Raw genomic sequence first — 21027 nt, 5'->3', positions numbered from 1 at the left:
TTTTTTTTTGAGAGAAAGAACAAAGTTGAGTGGGTAAGGAGGAGTTGATGGGAAAGAATCTGACAAATATATGCTGAATGAAATTCTCAAGGAATAAAAATACAATATTTTCATTCATTTTTGAGAATTTCATATTTGCATACAATGCATTTTGGCTATATTAACCTCCCATCCCTCCTCCTAATTCCTCCCAGGTTCACACCCACCCTGCTACACTCTCCCAACTTTATGTCCTTGTTGTTTGTTCCAAAAAACAAAGTTCAATGTGGGCTGCCCATATAATGTGGGACCAACCACTAGAGCTCAATCAACCTATCAGGAGACACATTCTTAGAGAAAACTGACTCTCTCTCCTCCAGAAGTCATGAACTGTCAATAGCCCCCTTCAGGGATGGGGACTCAGGAGCCCCTCCCCGTTCCATGTTGGAATGTTGATCTTTTGCAGGCAGCCACCACCAGCATGGGACCTGTAGCTATCAGACAGAACTGGAAGTGGACCAGAGTGATGGAGCCCTGCTTGTGGGGAAGATATGTTATGAGTATATTATGACAGAAATATCCAGATATTTTCATATCCTTCTATCATGTCAATTTATTGGATAGCAATAAATTCACAATCTACATCAGTTTCATCTAATTTTACAATTTGTCAAAAAAAAAAGTCCTGATTTCACTTGAGGTTGGTCATTAGCATATGCAGGTTCTTTCATTCCAACGTGAATTACTAGCATGAACCCTCAGATCACACATCCACTTGCCATGGTAATATATAGGAGAAATATGTTGCAGAATGGCTAAGGAAGGGTTAGCTCAGTGGTAGAGTGCTTGCCTGGTAAGCTCAAGGCCCTGGGTTCAATCCTCAGCTAAAAAAAAAAAAAAGATGTAAAGTTCAGAGAGGCTATCCTGAAGTCAGAAGCAGAAAGGTGGCACAGAGACAAAGAGAGGTCTGTAGGGGACCAGACGAGACATCTTCTAAACTGCAGGTGCAGAACTGTTTGGGCAGAGATGCCGGATGCAAGTCTCCGTGGCCGGGCATTAAGGTCGGTTTGAAGTGGACTGAGAGTCCCTGTCAGGAAAATTGGGCTCTAACTGGAGCCCAGGGACAGAGGCAGGACAATTTTCCTGGATGAGACTCATGACAAGTGACTGAGAGACTAGTTATCAGGCCTGCCACGTTCAGTCTTGGGGTAATTCTTTTATAGTCCCAGATGAGGGGACTTTTACGGGTCCTCTGGTGAGACTGATAAGCTCATTGTAGTTGGTGTTTCTGATATGATTTATTTTCAGTTGTCATTATTTATTGCCACAAATAAATTATCAGCATGTGCCTCCTGGTGTGCTGGCAGCTGGTGGTTGCTTACTTGTGTAAATATGATGAAGAGATAGTCTTTATTGGCACTTACACTCCAAGTAACTCAGGTTCAGGCTATTGCTTTGTAACAAAGAGTAACCAACAGCTGCCTGTTCTCATGTGTTCCAAATGGAAATCAAGAAGTTAGTTCGGAGTCTGAGGACTGGGCACCAGGGGCTGGCGTTGAAATGAAGTGGGTCACACGGTAAACCTGAGCGTGATCTCTGACCACAGAGTCAGAAGGCAAAAGGGGCCTGCAATCATACCCCCACAAAGAACGTAACACTTCCATCTTAGTGAGCCTGGAAGGACCTTCTGCAGGCTTAGGGCCCCTTCACTGCTCACCCACTCATCCTAGACAACTGTTACCCCAGACATTTACATGCCCACTTCGGTCAGACTTCTGCACAACTACAACCTCCTCAGAGCTGCCAACCCTAGGCAAAGTATTCATCACCTGTCTCTCATGCTTTATTTTTTTCCTTCAGTTTTTTTTTTAATTGTTTGAGAATTTCATACATGCATAGAATGTGTTTTGATCAAATCCACCTTCGGTTCCTCCCCTATCCCTTTACCATTTTCTCCTCTCAACTTCAGGTCCTTGGTTTTTAACAGCACTTAGTGCTACCAGCATGGGCACAGGGAGCCGGACCACCTCCTGGAGCATGAGGAGCCTCCCTGGGAACACATCCCCAAAGACTTTCTCCATCTGACAGTAGCCACCAAGAGCTCAACTCCAGCTAATTGATGAACCCACATCCATGCTGGGTTTGCGCTGATCTGACCCTGCCAGGGCCTTGCACATGTAGTCACAGCTGCTCTGAGTTCATAGGTTCAGCAGCCCTGTTGTGCCCAGTAACAACTGTTGCAGGGCAGACATCCACTGACGCTGGCTCTACAGCTGAGGCTGACCTCGAACTTTGCCCCCTCCTGTGTGCTGGCACTGTAGCCTGCTTCGCTTTTCTTTACCCAGCGTTATCTCACCAATGTGCTCACCTCTCAGCTGTTTTCTGCTGCCCACCATCAAAAACATCACGCTGGTTGGTCAGACCAGACTTCAGTTTGTTTATCCCCTTTTCTGAGATCCCTGAAGATTCACAATTTAATTAATGAAATGAAATGATTAACCAAACCATTTTTATAAAAAAAAAAGTCAGAGCAATATAGAATTATTGGAATTTACAACATTTTATGCCGATTTTTAGGAAAATTATGTCACATATAATTTTCCACATCTGTTTGTATCTCTAAGCAATAGATTTAGTTCGGGTGGGTTGTGAATGATGGATAAATGGATTATTACTTGCTCTTTATTCTGTAACATTCCAATGTAGACTAGTTGTTGACTTTTAATGTGCAGTGGGGTAATTTTCCCCCTTTGTGTGTGTGTGTGTGTGTGTGTGTGTGTGTGTGTGTGTGTGCTGGTTTTGTTGTTTTGGTTTGGGCTGTTTTTGTTTTTTACTTTGACAAACAATGGTACTATGAATAGCCTTGTTATCACCCAATTTCTTACATCGAAAGGACAGAAAATGAATAGTGTTTTCTGTATAGAGCAGTAGTGCATATTTGAACCCTTGCAATCCACAAAGTCTTTGTACCACAAAAACAGCCATTGGCTATTTATGAGCCAAACAGCAAGATTGTGCTCCAATAAAACCTTAACAAAAACATTGGGTCTGGAGAGATGTAGTTAAAGCACTGGCTACTCTCATAGAAGACCCAGGTTTGATTTCCAGCACCTACATGGCCACTCACAACCATCTATAACAGTTAGAGGATCCACCCTCTTCTGACCTCCAAAGGCACCAGGAATGCATGTGGTACACATACATACATGCAAACAAAATATCTATGCACATAAAATAAAATCTAACAAAAAAATTAAATCTTAACAACAGCAACAACAACAACAACAAAAACCCACAAAAAACAAACCATAGTCCTATGCACTGCCCCTGCTGAGCACGGCTTGTTTAAGCATGGAACTGCCAGTGACCCTCTTGGTAGCTGGAACAACCTAGCTGCTGGGTCAGAGGGCACATGGACATTCAACTTTGCATAATGCCAATTGTCCCTCCAAAATGAGTCTAACTTCCCACTGGCAACGTATAAGCATTTATATACAGATATAGGATTCACTTGGAGGGGCTGGTCTTCTAATAAACAGAGATTTTTCCAGTATTCTTACATTTTAATCACACAGGGCCAAAATACATGACTCAGCAGTTAAGAGCACTGGCCGCCCTTGCAGAGAACCTGGATTTAATCCCAAGTACCTACATAACAGCTTACAACTGTCTGTAACTCCAGTTCCCAGAGATCCTATGCCCTTTTCTGGCTTCCACGGGCACTGCCATGTATATGTATAGCACAGACATGCATTCAGGCAAAACACACATATGCATAAAAAAAATACTGCAGCATTTTTCATTTTTAGGTGTTTTTGGTTTTTTGTTTTGTTTTTTGGACACAGGGTTTCCCTGTGTATAACCTTGGCTGTCCTGGAACTCACTCTGTAGATCAGCAGTTCTCAACCTGTGGGTCTTGGCCTCTAGCTCCAAAAATATTTACAATTCTTATATTTTTGGTTGTGAGCCTATCCTTTAACGGCTGAGCTATCCCTCCAGCCCAATATTTACAATTCTTAACATTGGCAAAATTACAGTTGTGAAGTAGCAACAAAAATTTTATGGTTGGCAGTCCCCACAACATGAGGAACTGTGTTAAAGTATCACAGCATTAGGAAGGGTGAGAACCCCTGCTGTAGACTAGGCTGGCCTCAAACTTGGAGATCCATCTGCCTCTGCCTCCTGAGTGCTGGGATTAAAGTCGTGTGTGCTACCACCGCCTGGCTTAATTTTTAAAAAGTTACATAATTACATATACATGTTTTATATTCATTGCAATGCTAGCTCAATCCTGAAGATGTTTTTAATATAGAGAGCTTTCAATTTTGGGAAAGTCAATACACACGACTTAGAGTGTTTGTCAAACTGCACATATTTGCAACACTCGTAGTACGACCTCAAAGGATTATTCTAAATCAAGACCCTGTGAAATCCTGTTGTGAGAGAGGAATGAATGGCAATACTCAATGCAAACGGAGAAAAAAAAAAAAAAAGCTACCTAAAAATTCCCAATAATTCGTGGAAATACAGGCTTTAATAATTGAGGGTACTTGCCGGGCGGTGGTGGCGCACGCCTTTAATCCCAGCACTCGGGAGGCAGAGGCAGGCGGATCTCTGTGAGTTCGAGGCCAGCCTGGGCTACCAAGTGAGTTCCAGGAAAGGCGCAAAGCTATACAGAGAAACCCTGTCTCGAAAAACCAAAAAAAAAAAAAATAATAATAATAATTGAGGGTACTTAATAAGTTGTAATGGTTTTAAGATTTCAATAGATACATTTGAATGAGTAAATTAAGGGCTGGCAGTGCAGCTCAGTGGTAGAGTACATGCTGACCACACACACAGCCATGGGCTTCTACTCCTCGAACCAAAAACTAAACAAAACAAAACCCCTCCACGGTTGTAACTTTCAATACCACTGAGGGCTGGGGAGATGGCTCAGTGGTTGAGCACATACTGCTCTTACAGAGGGTTCAGAGCCTAGCATTCACATCAGGTGGCTCACAACAACCTCTAACTCCACCTCCAGTGGATCTGACACCCTCTTCTTTTTTTTTTTTTAAGAAATTTTTTATTCATTTTACATACCAATCACAGATCCCCACTCTTCCCTCCTCCCGCCCCTCCAGCCTTACCCTCCAATCCACCTCCCATTATTCCCTCCTACAAGAAGGTAAGGCCTCCCATGGGGAGTCAGCACAGCCTGGTATAGTCAGTGGAAGCAGATCCAAGCCCCTCCCACTGCCTCAATGCGAGGTGTCCCACCATAGGCACTGGGCTCCAAAAAGCCAGCTCATGCTCCAGGGATGGATCCTGATCCCACTGCCAGGGGCCCCTTAAGCAGATCAAGCTACACAACTGTGTCGCTTATGCAGAGGTCCTAGTCCAGTGCTGTGGAGGCTCCACAGCATGCTGTGAAATTTAGACCAACACCTCTTCCTCTTTCTGCAGGCATCTGGCACCCACAGGTATATACACCCTACACAAAGAGACATGTACAGATAATTAAACATAAATCATGAAGTTGGGTAGGTGGGGGGAATCTAGGAGGAGGTGAAGAGGGGATGTGATCAAAATATGTTGTATGCAAACAACTTCAAGCCAATAAACACAATTTTAATCTTAAAGAAATTTAAAGTCAACATTCATTAAAAAAAAAAAAATTAGTATTGTCCAGATAAGTTTTTGAACAACAGAAGGTGATCCTTAAAACAAAAACAAAAAGACACAAAAGCCTTTCATAAGCAGGCTTTCAAGTTGTCAGGCCATGTTCTACACGAACCTGATTGCTCACTATAGCCAGACCAGTTCCCTCAGGGCTGAGCTTCAAAATATCCCCAAGTCAAACGTGCAAAGGTGGTGTTTGAGGATCCCTTCAAAGTGGGTTCTTCTGTGTGCTGTGCCAGTACAGACTCCCCAAAATACTCTTCCCATGCCCACAAAATCACACAGAACACTCCAAGTGAAGGTGAAAGGCCTTTATTTCCTGACGCATCTAGTGCCCTGACACCCCGTACTTATATTCCTGAAGCCAAAAGCAGATCTGTCAGCCCAACCCAACCTCCTCCTCCTGACCCTCTGGGAAGGTATCCCTGGGATGAGACATGATGTGCTGTGTTCTCTGAGACTGTGGAGACAATTAACAATGGTTCCCAAAAGAACTTGAGGTCAATGGTCCAAACTGGTCCAAATGTTGACTACAGGGAAGATTATTTTCCCAGTGCATTCAGGGGCAGACACCGAAAAATAGAACTTACCTCCGTCGCTGAGGTGTGTGTGGTAAGGCTGCTAACCTAATGTGCAAGCTACACACGACAGGTGGGTCCCACAAAGACTAGTGGCATGAGGGCACAGTTATCATCCGTCACCACTCGGGCCTCATGTTCTAAGACAGAACAATGTACTTCCCTGGCTACATGGTAGAAGCAACACAGGTAGAGATTTTAGATGCTACCATGAGCACATCCTGACAAAATGGAGCTGTAGTACACTCTGCCCTCCTGAGACCCCAGGAGTAAGGTGTTATCCACAAGAAATTACACGAAGGTAAGAACTGAAACCAAGTCACACACTCGGAAGAGACAAGACAGAATTTCCAACCAGGCCTCTCCGAGGCCAGCCCATACCTCTCCCACAGGGCCTGTTTAAGTTGGGTATGATGGTGCATATCTGCAGTCTCAAGTACTTGGGAGACTGAGGCAGGAGGATCTCAAAAATAAAAATATAAAAAGAAACTTAAAATAAATCAGTGACAGAATACCTATTTAAAGCCCTGGGCTTCACCCAGGGCCACACAGACACTTTTAAATACACACTAGAGGTCCTATAAGCTGGCTCAGTGGGCGAAGGCACTTGCCTCCAAGCCTGACGTAAGCCTGAGCTCAACCCCTAGGACCCACACAGTGGAAGAACATGACAGGAAAACTGAAGCCATTCAGACTGCTCAGCCCGAAGTGGGGCATCGATACTCCTATACCCTCCCTCCAGAGAAAGGCTTGGGGAACAGTGGCCGAGAGGGGTGGGAGGGATATGACATGAACCCACAGCAGCAGTGAAGACCCGTACAAGGCTGGCCATCAACACACCCCTCCCCAAGGAGCTACAGGCAGTTAATGGTGCTGGGGGAAGGAAGCCATATTTCTCAGTGATGTAGCCACTCCTAAACCAGTATGTAATTCCTCACCCATGCTCATGAAAGCAACCCTAAGTACATTCAGTGACACACACACAACCCAAAGTAGGAGCGGGGCTTGGGAAGAAGGGTTTAATGGGAAGGTAAAGGGGTTAAGGTGATGAAGGGAAGGTAAAGGAGATAGGGGGATGATTGGTCAAAGAACTGTGTGTGAAACTGTAGTGAATAAAAAAAAAAAAAAAGAGTATGTCACAACCAGGCATGGTGGTGCATGGCTTTCTTTAATCCTAGCAAAGGGGAGGTAGGATCAATTGATCTGATCAAGTTCAAGACCAGTCTGAGCAACATGACGGAACACCCACACTGGGCTGCTCACAACTGCATGGACTCCAGCTTCAGGGAGAATCGGCAGTCTCCGGCCTCCACAGGTACCTGCACTCTCATGCACAGATCCACACGTGTATCCATAATTAAAAATAATAAAAATAATCCTGCCTGGCTAGTGACAGTGCCAAGCTAGGACCCACAGTCCCTGGCTCTCAACCCTGATGTTCTGTCTTCACAAACAATTGCTCCATACCACTCAGTACTGTACCACTCAGTACTGGCTGGCCAAGGATGTATGCTCACAACGGAGTCAAGGAATCTTGGAAAAAATTGGATGACACCAGAGCCAGTATCCATGTCTTTTCATTTGTTGTCTCGATGAACTTGGAGCAGTGTGGTTTTATGAGGACAGTTACAAATCCATGGCACTTCATAAACACAGCCAGAACACCTTACAACGGTATAGCACTTAAAAAAAAAAAAAAGATTTTGTATGTATATGAGTGAGTGTGTGCATGCAAGTGTTCATGTGCACATTTGTGTGAGTACCCTAAGAGGTCAGAATAGGGTGTCTCATCCCCTAGAACTGAAGATACAGGAGGTTTTGAGGCACCTGATGTAGGTACTGTGAACCGAACCCCAGTCCCTTAGAAGCCAAAGTGCTCTTAATCGCTGCGCCACCTCTCTGGTTAAGTTAGAGCTCTTTCATACAAGCAAATGCTTCCCATCTTAGGGCTCTGTCCTGACCCTGATGGTACTGCTCAGGCCTCAGTTTTTTCGGAATTGCCTGGGGCCCAAAGATGGAACACTGAAATGCCACAAAAGGCTCCACTAACTTTACCAGCAGGAACCTGAGAAAGCAGTGCAGGGAGGGAGGGCGGACCTCGATCACCTCTTCCAGTTTCCTGAAAACAGTGTTCCCCCTGTTCCCTCTATCACCAGCAAGGTGACCCTGTTTTGTTTTTAAAGACAGGTAGCCCAGGCTAGCCTCAAGCCTCTGGAGAGTGAGGATTACAAGGTTGCACCGTCACTGCTCAGCACCACTACCCCATCTTAACCACTGAGGAGGATATGGGGTGCCTTGCTTAGGACAACAGAGAACCAGTTCCAGATCACAGGTAACTAGCAAGAAGATTGGGAAGGAACCACTGGAGAACACAGTAAGAGGGTAGCAATGGGACCCGTGAAAGGGTCTTATCCACAAGTGAAGGACATTCTGCAAAGATAAAGCTGTGACAGACGACTGGAGAGAAATCTCACAAAGAAGCTACGCTCTTAAGGAAAACAAAACAAAAACTAAAGCATTTAGGCATCAAAACTTATGATTTCTCTAAATGAGTCCCACACCCCTCCCACTTCCTGCATAAAATATATTCAAATATTCAAAGGAGAAACACAGTGACAACTCAAAAAAAGAATCTTTTAATAAAAATTATTCATAAAAATCCTAATAAATTTCAAAGAGCAAGATATTCCTTAGTACATTTATAAAAGAACATTTGGTCCTTTTACAAAAATCTCCCATTTAATTTAAATACATTTCTTATTTACAGATTAAACATGAAATATCATCTATGGTCGCCAAGCATATTGCACATCACAGAGACAGAGAAGCGTTTGTGCATCTCAGTAAGTTATCCCAGAGTTTCCAACTCTAGATTTTTTTTGTTTTGTAAAAACAAATTTACTTTTTGTGTATGTAATAAATAAAAATGCAGCTTGTGGTTTGCTATTTAACACTAAAACAAAATACCTTAAAAATATTATTTGTGTGCCTCTCAGAGAGAGGAAAGTAGTGGAGCAGGGTTTCACAGGTACTTGACGTCTTTAGGAGATTCACATCCAAATTCAAGAGGGACCATAACCCTGAGCCCTGCTGAACCGGGGCCACATGGCCCACACACATCACCTTCTGCAATTCACAAGGAGTCCCTGCCCCGCAGGGAAGAGGCACTAGAGGAGGTGCTGGACAGCTGGAACGGAAAAGCAAAGACCAGCACCTCCTTCTCAAGTCCTTGCTCAGCCACTCTGTGACTGAGGTGATCACTCAGGCCTAGCCTCTGACCAGCACTAAATGTGTACATGTCAAGAGAACAAGACCTCAGAGCCCTGAAGGAAAGGGATGTCTGATGGAGAGTCTACAAGGTCCAAAGTGAAGAACTACAGCAGGCACTCATCCACTGAGCTAAGTGAGAAGAGGGATGTTTTTCTTCCACAGGGGTGAGAGGAAAGGGAAGATGGGATGGAGACAACTGCATTTAATCAGACCAGTAAAATATGGCCACTCACCTGGGCAGGTACTATCCTCATGTGTTTTCCCTCTAACACAGAAAACTATTTGGACATCATGTGCAGAGGTTGCAATCCAAGACAAGAAAAGTCCAGACATCATCAGAACTAGAAATTCAGTTACAGAAAGTAAGCTCTGGCAGATCAGGAAGAAACTGAAGGGAGGCTTTGGAAAACAAACCTATTTCTCACAACGGCCAAAGCAATCAGAGCCACCAAGCATTCCTTTGTCACCCCCTCTTCCAAGAGGATGGAGTGATTCTGTCAAGATATGTGGAGCAGCTAAGGCAAGCCTGTTGGTTGTAGGAGAACTGGGCTCCATCACATCTAACAATAAGGTAGATTGCTACACTTCAAACATGCTTGCCAAACTGGACACGAGCCATTGGCTACTCCTGGGAACACAAGCATGGTCCAGCTCTACAGATGCTGCAAACATCTGTGAAGCTATCTGTTCACATTCTGGTTATTTCTGGAACAAAGCAGTGAATTAGAGAATTTCTACCCCTATGTCAGCACACAGACTAGAAGGAACACCAAACACACTGCAAGATATACACTGCAGTTGCTGACATTCTGATTTCTCAGAAAGCAAGCAAGTCAGCTTCAAATTTGACTCAAATAATGTTCTTTATATGACTGGCACCAGACAGTGTTCTTCATCTGGCCCCACAAATCACTGACTTCGGCCTGAGCAGTCTAGAAGTTCAATAACTAGGATTTATAGGTATTATCTTACCCCCAGCCTTTTCAACAGGTGAAAAGTCCAGTACCCAAAAGTCAAGAGGGTTTGAGACTCAATAAACTACATTGCATGTCTGCCTGTACCCCTGAGACGCACTGATAGCACTCAAGGCACCATGGTACTTACTTCCAGACACAGGTCACTATTCCAAGAGCACAGGGAGAAGAAATAACCCAAGCCAGCTCAAGAGGGATAGGTGAGGAGCCCAGGTGAGAGAGGACTGTTGGGTGTTGACATACACTACACTACTGTTGTCACAGAACCAGACAGAGACATGGGGAAGACGGTAAAGGAGAGAAGCATGAAGAACACACTTCCTCCCCATAGGTCTTCATTGTCCCTAGTGGGTCATTCACAGTCACACGTGAATTTGCGAAGGTAAAAGGAGCAAAGGTAAAAAGGGTACACACACACACACACACACACACACACACACAGACACAGACACACACACACACACACACACACACACACGCCTGTGCATGCATGTTTAACACTTTTACTAAATTAACAAACACATGTAAAATAGATCATTTTCTCAAAGAAAGCTTTCTATACAGTAGAAGAGACACTGTTGATACACAGAACAATGCTTGTGAAATCAAAAGAAAACAGAAGCATTTACTATTCTTAACAAATAAATAAAACCAATTGCATAGTGAGTGTTTAAAAGGTGACACATTCACTACTGAAACCCCCACTCTAAAAATGCCAAGGAACTGAATGGCATATCTATTTTCAAAACAGTAACATATTTTGAAGAAAGACTATAATTTCTCCCTTTTGACTAAAACCAAATGGTTCAGAGGCTTTTTTCCTGCCTATAGGAGACTGGAATGAACTAATTTTAAGTGTATAAACAGTATACAGGGAAGACAAAGATACATGAGGCTGGACCAGCTTTCTCATAGATTTCCTACCCTTTGCCCAGGATGCCTTTCGACATGTCACAATGCAAGGAAGCCAGGCGGGGATCAGGCCCAGCTCTGCTGTTTAAGAACAGTCTGTGTAAATTCAGCAAGCTTTCTATTTCAGCTAAAGAAACAACAAAGAGCATCTTCTCATAATTTCCTCCTTTATGCCTGGCTGAAATCACAGGTTCAAAAGGCAAAGGTTGGCAAACTGATTTCCAAAATCTTCCTCATACCCACCCTGCTCTTTATTGGTCCCATCATATGGCAATACAAAACAAGCTGTCTAGAGCCACCAGTGGCTGTGACAGCCAATGGCTCAAACAAAACCCCTAAGGCACTAATCTAAAGCCTGTATCACAGAGAAATGGCTCAAGGATGTCAGAAAGTCATCTGATCATTTCTTTGTCCCTGATTAGCTAATTGGCACTACACATAAGCCAACAAGAACAGAAGTCTAACCCAAAGATGGTCAGCACTGAGCATCCTTGGTTATGACACACGAGAGATGGAAGCTCACACAATCCTAAGGTTTTGCTCTCCCTAGAAGGCACCTGGTTCTGGAACCATAGGAGTTCTTCAGGTAAGTTGATGTTGAGAATAAATGCAAATTACAGCTCAAAAGATCTGTTAGTTAATCTCATAGATTCCAACCTAACTTTAGAGGCTGTCTGTCAGATTTCTGGCGAGACCATGACACTAAAACAAGTAACACTAAATTACTTTAGGATATAAAGAAACCAGGTGAATTTCCCCATGTGATCCAAAATCACGGCTGGCTATCCTGGGGACAGCACGATGACCCCAGAAGAGAGAAAGGATGATACTTTCACTGCAGTAAGTAGTGATGCCGAGTAAACCTCAGGACCTTTGCACAGGAATTGCATTCCTGATCCTCTAGCAAAGAGGTAGCAATACTTCAGCACAGCAAGTGGAGGCAAAGCGAGGAGACTGGCAATCTGTGTATGGAGTTGGGAAGAACAATCCAAAGAGGCCGAATCCATTGTGCTTAAGAACATCAGCAATCACAAGAAGCTCCCACATAGCTTCCCATTTCTAATTATATCCTTCAGAAAAATAGGGTATTTTATTAAAGAGAAGGGAAACACTAAGTGCAAGAATCACCCAGAGGTAAGAATTGGACAGCAACTTCTACAGCGTCACAGACGCACAGACTCCACCCTTCCATCTCAGAGGGGATTTTGGTATGCTTGGGTTTGGTTTAAGGTCTGGCCACACTGAGGCAAGCAGGTCAAATCAAGCCAACCATCTGGTCAATCTGGCGCATGTAGATGCTCTTTAAGGGCAGGGAGTATCTCCTCTCGTCAGGAACACGATTACACTGGAAAGACAAAAATAAGGGACATATGAGATTTGAGCTAGAAACCCAGGAAACTTGAATCCACGGAGTGACATGCTGAAACAGAGGCAGTCTGTGCATTAGAGGGGAGTGAACTGAACAGCATCCCTGGCCTTTCCCACCTAAGGCACCAGCAACAACATCCAGCCTCCATTTGTACCAAAAAAAATAACTCCAGACACTGCCAATGTCCCTGAACAAATGACCCAACTCAACTATGCAGCAAGTTTGAAGCCAGTCAAGGCTACATGAGATCCTGTCTCAAAACACAAAACAATAACAAAAAGATGATTTAAAAAAGAGTGACTGCAAGCCAGGCAATGGTGGCTCATGACTTTAATCCCAGCACTCAGGAGGCAGAGGCAGGCAGATCTGTGAGTTTGAGGCCAGCCTGGGCTACATAGTGAGTTCCAGGACAGGCTCCAAAGCTACACAGAGAAACCCTATCTCAAAAAACAAACAAACAAACAAAAAAAAAAAAAAGAGTGACTATTTTCCCTGTCCTACTGGTGGGTGGTAGGTAGTCTTCCCTGCGGACCCTCTCCTTACCCTCTGCCCCTGGTCTGGCCCAAAGGAGTGTGCTCTAATGGACTACAGCAACACTATTCCTTGCCCTCTGGCTTCTGATGGAAGCAGCCAAGGAGGCACACTAGGAAGAGATCAGGAAGAGTCAGGCACAGTGACACACATCTGTAATTCTAGCACTGGGAATTAGGAGGAGAACCAGAGGTTCAAGGCCAGCCTCCACCGCACAGTCCAAAGCTAGATTGTGCTACAGCAGTAACTGAGACCTTGCATCAAAATACAATCACAATAGCCCACTCCACAGACATCAGATGAAGAGATGGGGGAGGGATCGCTCTCCACCTGCCCCTGAGGCCAGGACTGATACCCGCAGTGCTGGTCCCAGTTTCTCTACATCCTAGTACCACCTATGTAAATGGTCCCTTTATGGATTCTTGTCAAATTACACAATCTGAGTGTGTCATCTATCTCGTGTAAGAATTCTGAATGCCAAAGGAGTTAATTTTCTTTTTGTACATGCAGTGGAAAAAGCAACTCACATTAGAACTGGAGTTGATGATTTTGAGTTCCTGAGACTTAGACCTGTGCACAAACTTTTCCTCTTGGTCCCGCTCCCCATCTTCTGAGAAGAACTCCTTCCAAGGCAATTCCCGAAGGCGTTTGTCCACAGATATGATGTGGCCCTCTGTTGTAAACATGTATCTGGTTCCAGATTTGTGTACTGGATTCTCTTCGTCAAACAGCTAGACACAGAGAAAAAGAAGCAATAAGAAAACTGGGACTGGCCAGGCATGATGGCACATAGGTTTAATCTGCGCTCTAGGGAGGAAGAGGCAAGTAGATTTCTATGAGTCTGAGGCAAGCCTGGTCTACATAGTGAGTTCCAGGACAGCCATGACAGAAAGAAGGGGGTGGGGTGGGTAGAAAAGGCAGGGGAGGGAGAGGAGAGGAGAGAAATAGAGCTAGAATATGGCTCTAGTTCTTTCAAAGCACACCCAGCCCCTGGGGTCAATCCCCAGCACCACCTTTAAGAACAAACCTACACCTGGTAACTGGAGAACTTTTGAACTAACTCATAGCAAAGGGTTCTGAGCTTCTGGGGAACAGAACAGGATTAAGAGGCATTGGCTAACAGCTAGGATTCCCAGCTCAGGGCTGCAGTGAAGTGTTTATTTTGTTTAAACTTGGATGCCTGGATGTGCCCCAGTCCTCACTCCCTGTGGAAAAACTGATTATCAGAAACCCCAGGGCCAGAACCCAAGCACAGGCAGTCTATAAGGGCTCCCCAGATAATTTTCACACCTCTCCCTGGAGTCTTCACACCTGAATCCTAGAACTAACTACCCTCTGCCTCATATACCTCAGACCATAAGTGGAGATGCTGGAGGGAAGAACATAGACTTCACCCATCACCTTATCCAAAACTTGGCTTTGCACATTATCAGTGCAAGCTTTTGTCAATAATAAATTCTCAAACTCATTCTTCTCAATGTAAAAGAAGTCTTCACAAGGGCCCCAGCATCATTTATTTCTACCTAGCTAGGTCTCAGGACCAGTGAATTATGGGACACAACTATTATTACTGTTGCTGCCTCCACCTCCAAACACTCTGTGCCTTTCAAGTGTTGTTTGTATGTAGTCTTGACAGAAGAGAGGCTATACACACATGTATACAGGCACTACACATGTCTGTGATGGAATACAGAAGCTGAAAGAGCACTGGACACGGCTCATTCAGCTATGTGGTCACCCCAGGACCTCAGCCAAGTTGGCTGGCCTCTCAGTGTAAGCTGTAGTTCCCAAAAGAGCAGAATGAAGAGTAACTATATAATCCCAAGGTCTCTCTCAGGTCCAGAAATTCTCCCCTCCCCACATAAACAAAGGCATGCCTGAAGATGGGCATGGGGACCAGGAAGCAGCTCTGCTGTAGGTCTGAGCCAACACCACATGTCAAGAGCAGTGAACACTACTCCCAGACTGGGAGTGTAGCTCTGTGGTAAAATACCTGGCTGGCTTGCACAAGGCTCTGAGTTCAATGTCCAATACCCCAGGGGAAATAAAAGGGAAGAAAAACACTGCTTTCTTCTTCACAGAAGCCTCCAGACACCACCATCAAGCTGATTTTCTCCCAGTCCTTACCTGCACTTCCCACAGTCCCTAACCATGACCTCATTTCTGTCTCCAGGAGGCTGACGACCAGGGAGGAAGACAGCACCATTCTTTCTTCTTGACCAGGCTTGTAACTCTGAGAATGTACATTCCCCAGCACAGAGGAGTGACTAGTAAATATTTATCTGACAGAAGACTGCATAAATGTTTGCTCTCTGCAGCACTAAAGACCTCTGGTTAATCTTGCAACACACGTACCAGATACAAGTATTTACAGGTCTCACTGAGAAAGAAGCTCTCCATCCGGTCCTCTTTAGACTTGTCTATGACGTGATGCAGAGTGGCATACCCACACCTACAAAAAAAAGTTCAGTTAGCCCTGCTTCAGGATCTTTCCCTTGTGCTCATTACCTGCCAGAATATCCTATTATCAAGAGAATCAAGCTACTTCTCCAATACAACGTAAAAAATAACTATGCTAGATTGAGGGGCTCTTCCTTTTCTTTTTTCATTTTTAGCATGAAATGTTTGCAAATTTACTTTAAAGCATGTTGGATTGCTTCTTATCAGGTTAGCTCCAAACTGGGGATGGAGGACAGTGGAGGGTGTTTACCAAAAGCCAAACATGGCACCATGAGAATAACTAAGAATAAATTTAGAAGGACTGATTTAAATTGTTCATTCCAATATTTGTAGAAATGAATCATTATTGGCATATCCTAAAACAGTATTTTTTCTATTATATACTTCTCGGTAATATACAAAAAAAGCAGGCTAAAAAATATAAGTATGTTTTTATGTGTATGCATATATACATACAACATATGCATAAATATAACAAACTGAAAAGATACTAAGCTTGGGTACTTCAGTGTTTACCATGGTGACCTATAGGTATAAATCACAAGAATCTTCCACTCTTACTATCTTCTGTACTAATTAAGTGCTTTAATGAATTACTGCCATAAAAATAAACTTCTCAAAAAGAACACAAGTTGCTGAAATCTTACACGAAAGTGGGAGGTGGCATAAAACTGTAATTTCCACTATAATGGAGACATTCTACAGGAGCAAAAGGTAAACCATTTCTCTATTAAACTAACATTAATAATCTGTACTACACATTTAAAACGCAAGTAACATTTCCTGACTGGAGAGAAGACTCCCTGGCCATCAAACCTGATACCCTGAGTTCAGTTCCCAGGACCCACCCAGTGTAAAGAGAGGAAAGAGTCCTGCAGGTTGTCCTCTGACCTCCACTCCTGCACTGGGGCAGGCATGTGGCAACCCTACACACGCACGCACGCACTCACGCACGATCGCACTAAATAAACATAATTTAAAAAAAATAATGAAGGGACTAGAGACGGCTCAACAGTTAAGAGCATGCCGTACCCTTGCTGAGGACCCCAGTGGCCACAACATACAGCTCACAACCAACTTCAACTCTCTACATAGACACACACTCACAGACATAATTAAAATATTAAAAAACAAACAAACAAAAAATAAAAAACTTGGGAGGGGGTAAAGAAATGCCTTAGGGGTTAAGAGTACTAACTGCTCTTCCAGAGGGCCCACGTTTAATTCCCAGCACTCACATGGAAACCCACAAGCATCGGTAACCCAGTCACAGGGGATCCGATGCCCTCTCTGGCCTCCAAGGACACACATGGTACAGACATATAAGCAGATAAAACATTCATACACATAAAATATATAAATAAAAAATGTAAATATAATATACATAACTAAATTTAATTTTTTTTAAATAGCATTTCTCCAGAACAACTCTCAGTCAATCATAAGCATTCAAACAATAAAAAGGAGTTTAGAAAACTGACTTGACTTTTGTGTATTTTTCCAGACTCTGCAGAATGTCCATTCCTACATGGAGGTAGAAGGGATTCTTGGTTGCCTAGACAGAAGACATGAGAATGTGATACAGGAAGGGCTTGGAAGATACTCCATCAACACACATCATAATGACTACAAGGGTTCCCTGAGGAGTCAGGTCCCCAGGTAAAGGAGGGAACAGGGCCAGACTCACCTCATCTGACTAAGGCATTCGGTCTGCAAATACCTGTGATGGGTTTAACTGGACTCAGGGTCAGGAAATCTGCACACGGGCAGAGCACTACATGGGCTCTATTGATACCTACCATGGTCAGAAAAGAAATAATGCCCACCCTCCAGGTACTTATCAGAGAACAAATCCTTCCATCTTGCCTCAGAACTCCCTAGAAACTTAAGATGCAAAGACAAGGTAAGAGGACTTTGTGTCATTCCAATTACTGCACCATGAGGCCAGTCAAGGGGATGCAGTCCTCTAGACTCTAACGAGACCTGGATTTCTCTTTCAGCTTTCCTGCAATCATCCAGGAAATCAGAGTTCAGGTCCTTACTCCTCCATCACATGCTCTCTGATTATGGGAGAAGATTCTCTGGGAAGATGAGACTTTTACCCCAGAACTTCTAATTCATGCCTACTGCCAACCTACACAGCAACAAGAGGAAAGAGCAGCGCGTTGGCTGCCTCTAGGTTAAGAGCCTGGGATAGCCTTAGAGGAGAAACCTGTAAGTGGAAGATTCCTCTGGATTCTATGTCCATGGTGGACAAGGATGAGTTGGCAATAAGACAGAGGCGTTAAGGCTACAGGCAATAGGACTAAGCTGCCGATGAGCCCTTCAGCAGTGGAGGAGGGAGAGCTATGTCCTCAGAGCATGTGGGGCTTCACTTTACGCGAAGCTCAGCTCAGAGAAACCACGTCTGAGATAAAGAGTCTTGAAACCTTGTGAGGTCTCTTGAGATACGAGGGCTAACACCAGTTTTACTGAGCCCCCCCCCCCCCCCCCCCCGCCCCCCCGCCGCCACACATACTATTTTTTCAAACTAGAAGCAGTGACTTCTAGTTCAGTATAAATTTCTTTAAATAACTCTGAAGCACAGAATGAATCCTACTATCAGAATCTCTAAGAATGGGGGTCCTTGCACACTGGAGTTTCCTGTCTCATACCTACTAAGCTCATCAGAGCCAGCTTCCTGGGAAGTGTATGTACACAAAGCATGTGAAAAAGTTTGTGTACCAGGCTTCAGGTATCAAGGAGACATTTGATAGTAACATTTCCTGTTGCTATAGTAATTGGACAAAAAGGAATCCTCCTTTTAAAATATATACACACACAAAAAAAAAATCTTTTTCTGTCAATACTTTTATATAAACCAGAGAACTGGGAAAAAAAATATATTAGATTCCCCCCCCCAAGGGTTCTTTGGCCAAACAAATCTGGAAAAACTGAAAGATAAAATCTTTCCTTGAATATTAAAAGAAAAATAAGCCCACAGTAAAGCCAGGAATCTTTATAAAACATGAGGCTAAAAGCATATTTGGTTGCAGACACTTTCTCCACCCTACAGACTCAAGAGAAGTGACCTCTAGCAGGACAGAAAGAGGCAGCAAGTCTATCACATCACCGTTCAGTAAGCCCATCACCTGGTAGAGGAGATACGTGGACTCCACCAACTCTGGTCTCAGCGGGTAGAAGAGAACGTCAGGGGCCTGGAGCTGCCAGTTATAGCGCTCAGGGAGGGCCCCGTACCGCTTCCATATGGCATAGTAGAAGGCGTGGAGGCAGATGGCGTCTTCCACATCCCCTATCAGAACCTACGGAGACAGCCCAGACAAATTCTCTAAACCACAGGCAGATCTGCAAGTCTAGGGACTGATTCACAGGGGCATCAAGATGCGCTATTAAGCCCCCAAATCCAAAGGAGTCAGAGAATGCTCAGGATAAAAAGGGAGAGGGGGATTTCCCAATAAAGGCTTATTCTTAATAAATCAGTGTGTATGTGTGTGCGTGTGTGTGTGTGTGTGTGTGTGTGTGCGTGTGTGTGTGCGTGTGCGTGTGTGTGTGTGTGTGTGTGTGTGTGTGTGTGTGTGTGTGCGCGCGCACTATAGTGTGTACACATGTATATTTGCTCATGTTATACACTTAGAGGCCAAAGTAGAACATCTGCTTTGTCACTGTTGACCTTATTCCCTGGAGCTAGGCTAACAAGCAGCAAGCCCCTGCAGTGAACCTCCCATCTCTGTGTGCTGCCCACTCCAACCCCCAGCACTGGGATTATTAGGTGCATGCTGTACCACTGGCTTTTTAGGTGAGTGCTAAAGATTCAAACTCAGGTCGGCAGGCTCATCCAGCAAGCGCTCTTACCCACTGAGCTCCCTTCCCAGGCCTCCTCAACAAGTGAGTGCATCATACCTGCAGTCCAGGGAAGAAAGCCTGCAGAGAGTCAATCCAGGTGTTCATGAGCTGCCCACTGAACATGTTCACATTGACATAGAGTGGTGGGTCACCCTCTCCTTCATTGCAGGCTTCCCGGCTGTGGATCCAAAGAGCACAAGCCAAGGTGAAAAGGAAGCTTGCAGACAGAGCTCCAGCTCTAGTCCTCTGGCAGTTTACTTCCCGGTGTTTCACTGACGCAAAATCAACGTTCACTTTTTCTTAACTCCTTCCTTAAACCTTTGGCAGTAAGACTGCCTGTACGTGCCTACACACAAACCTAGTTCTAAATGTAGTTCTAAATATCAAGCCTTTGGGGGTTAGGGATTTAGCTCAGTGGTAGAGCGCTTGCCTAGCAAGCACAAGGCCCTAGGTTCGGTCCTCAGCTCTGAAAAAAAAAAAAAAAAAAAAAAAAGACAAAATAACAAAATTGAAAGCACTTTGACGGGGAAGCATATTTTATTCTCTTCAGAGTCTCTTCTCTGGTACAGAAAGAACACGGTCCTATTAAAAAAAAGGCCTGAGAGGATCCATCAAGGCAGGACCCTGAGAGCTTTCTCCTCAATTTAGTTCAGTATTTTGTAAAGCTAAAATGAACCGAGCATAGTAGTGAATGACTATAATCACACACAGAAGCTGAGGCAGGAGGATAGCAAGTCTTGAAAAGCAAAGAGGAGCACACTTCAGCAAAAAATAGCAAAACTGCAATACAAAGAAAATTAGTATAATCTCTCCAGAACAATGGCATTCAAATCATGCAGCAATCCACATTTGCGGTTTATAAAGGTTGTCTGGCAAAACAACCAAAAGAGCTGTAGCAACAGCTACACTGAGCACCCACACCCAGGAAAAGAAAACAAAGAAAAGCAAAAATGACAGCTGCAGAAATTGTTATTATTATTATTGCAAGACTTTAAATTTTTTGTTTGTGCATTTGTGAGCGTCTGCATGTATGTTCAATCCTGTGCGTGTGGGTGCCCAAAGAACTCAGAAGAAGGTATCAAATACCCTGGAGCTGGAGTTAGGGGCTGTGAGCCACCACATATGGGCTTTGGGAACCAAACTTAGGTCCTCTGCGAAAGCGAGAGTTTTCTTAGTCTCTGAGCCATCTCTCCAGCCCCCAAAGCTCTCACAACAATGGTCCCTACAACGGCTGTTACAGAAATAAAGTCAAAAGCTCGTGAAACCAGAAGCTCAGTAGCTATTACTTGCATTAGTCGTTTACTACACACATGTACAGAGAAATGCCAGGGGAAGGGGGAGCTGGGGGCTGAGGCAGAAGACTGCAGCTTTGCAGCTTTTCCATAGCCACAGTCTCTATGGACATTCGGAATGAACTGAAAAAAAATAGCAAACAGTATTCTAAACA

At 44.1% G+C, this 21027-nt stretch overlaps 1 protein-coding gene across 1 annotated transcript in view; it reads right to left on the bottom strand.

Moving 5' to 3' along the window:
* Positions 1–8834: 8834 nt before the first annotated feature.
* The window catches only part of Edem1 (ER degradation enhancing alpha-mannosidase like protein 1), a 31761-nt gene continuing 19568 nt past the window's right edge, over positions 8835–21027 (bottom strand). Inside the window, exons 7-12 of the mRNA XM_006985032.4 lie at positions 19638–19758; positions 18869–19039; positions 17219–17292; positions 15633–15729; positions 13805–14008; positions 8835–12722 (exon numbers count right to left, since the gene is read on the bottom strand). Of these exons, the coding sequence (XP_006985094.1) occupies positions 12633–12722; positions 13805–14008; positions 15633–15729; positions 17219–17292; positions 18869–19039; positions 19638–19758 (757 nt within the window). The 3' untranslated portion in view covers positions 8835–12632. The remainder of the gene's footprint in view (positions 12723–13804; positions 14009–15632; positions 15730–17218; positions 17293–18868; positions 19040–19637; positions 19759–21027) is intronic.

Source organism: Peromyscus maniculatus, chromosome 3, assembly GCF_049852395.1.
Source record: "Peromyscus maniculatus bairdii isolate BWxNUB_F1_BW_parent chromosome 3, HU_Pman_BW_mat_3.1, whole genome shotgun sequence".
Classification (NCBI taxonomy): Eukaryota; Metazoa; Chordata; class Mammalia; order Rodentia; family Cricetidae; genus Peromyscus; species Peromyscus maniculatus.
Note: the sequence above shows the minus strand (reverse complement) of the source record. Positions and strands in the feature narration are given on the sequence as shown.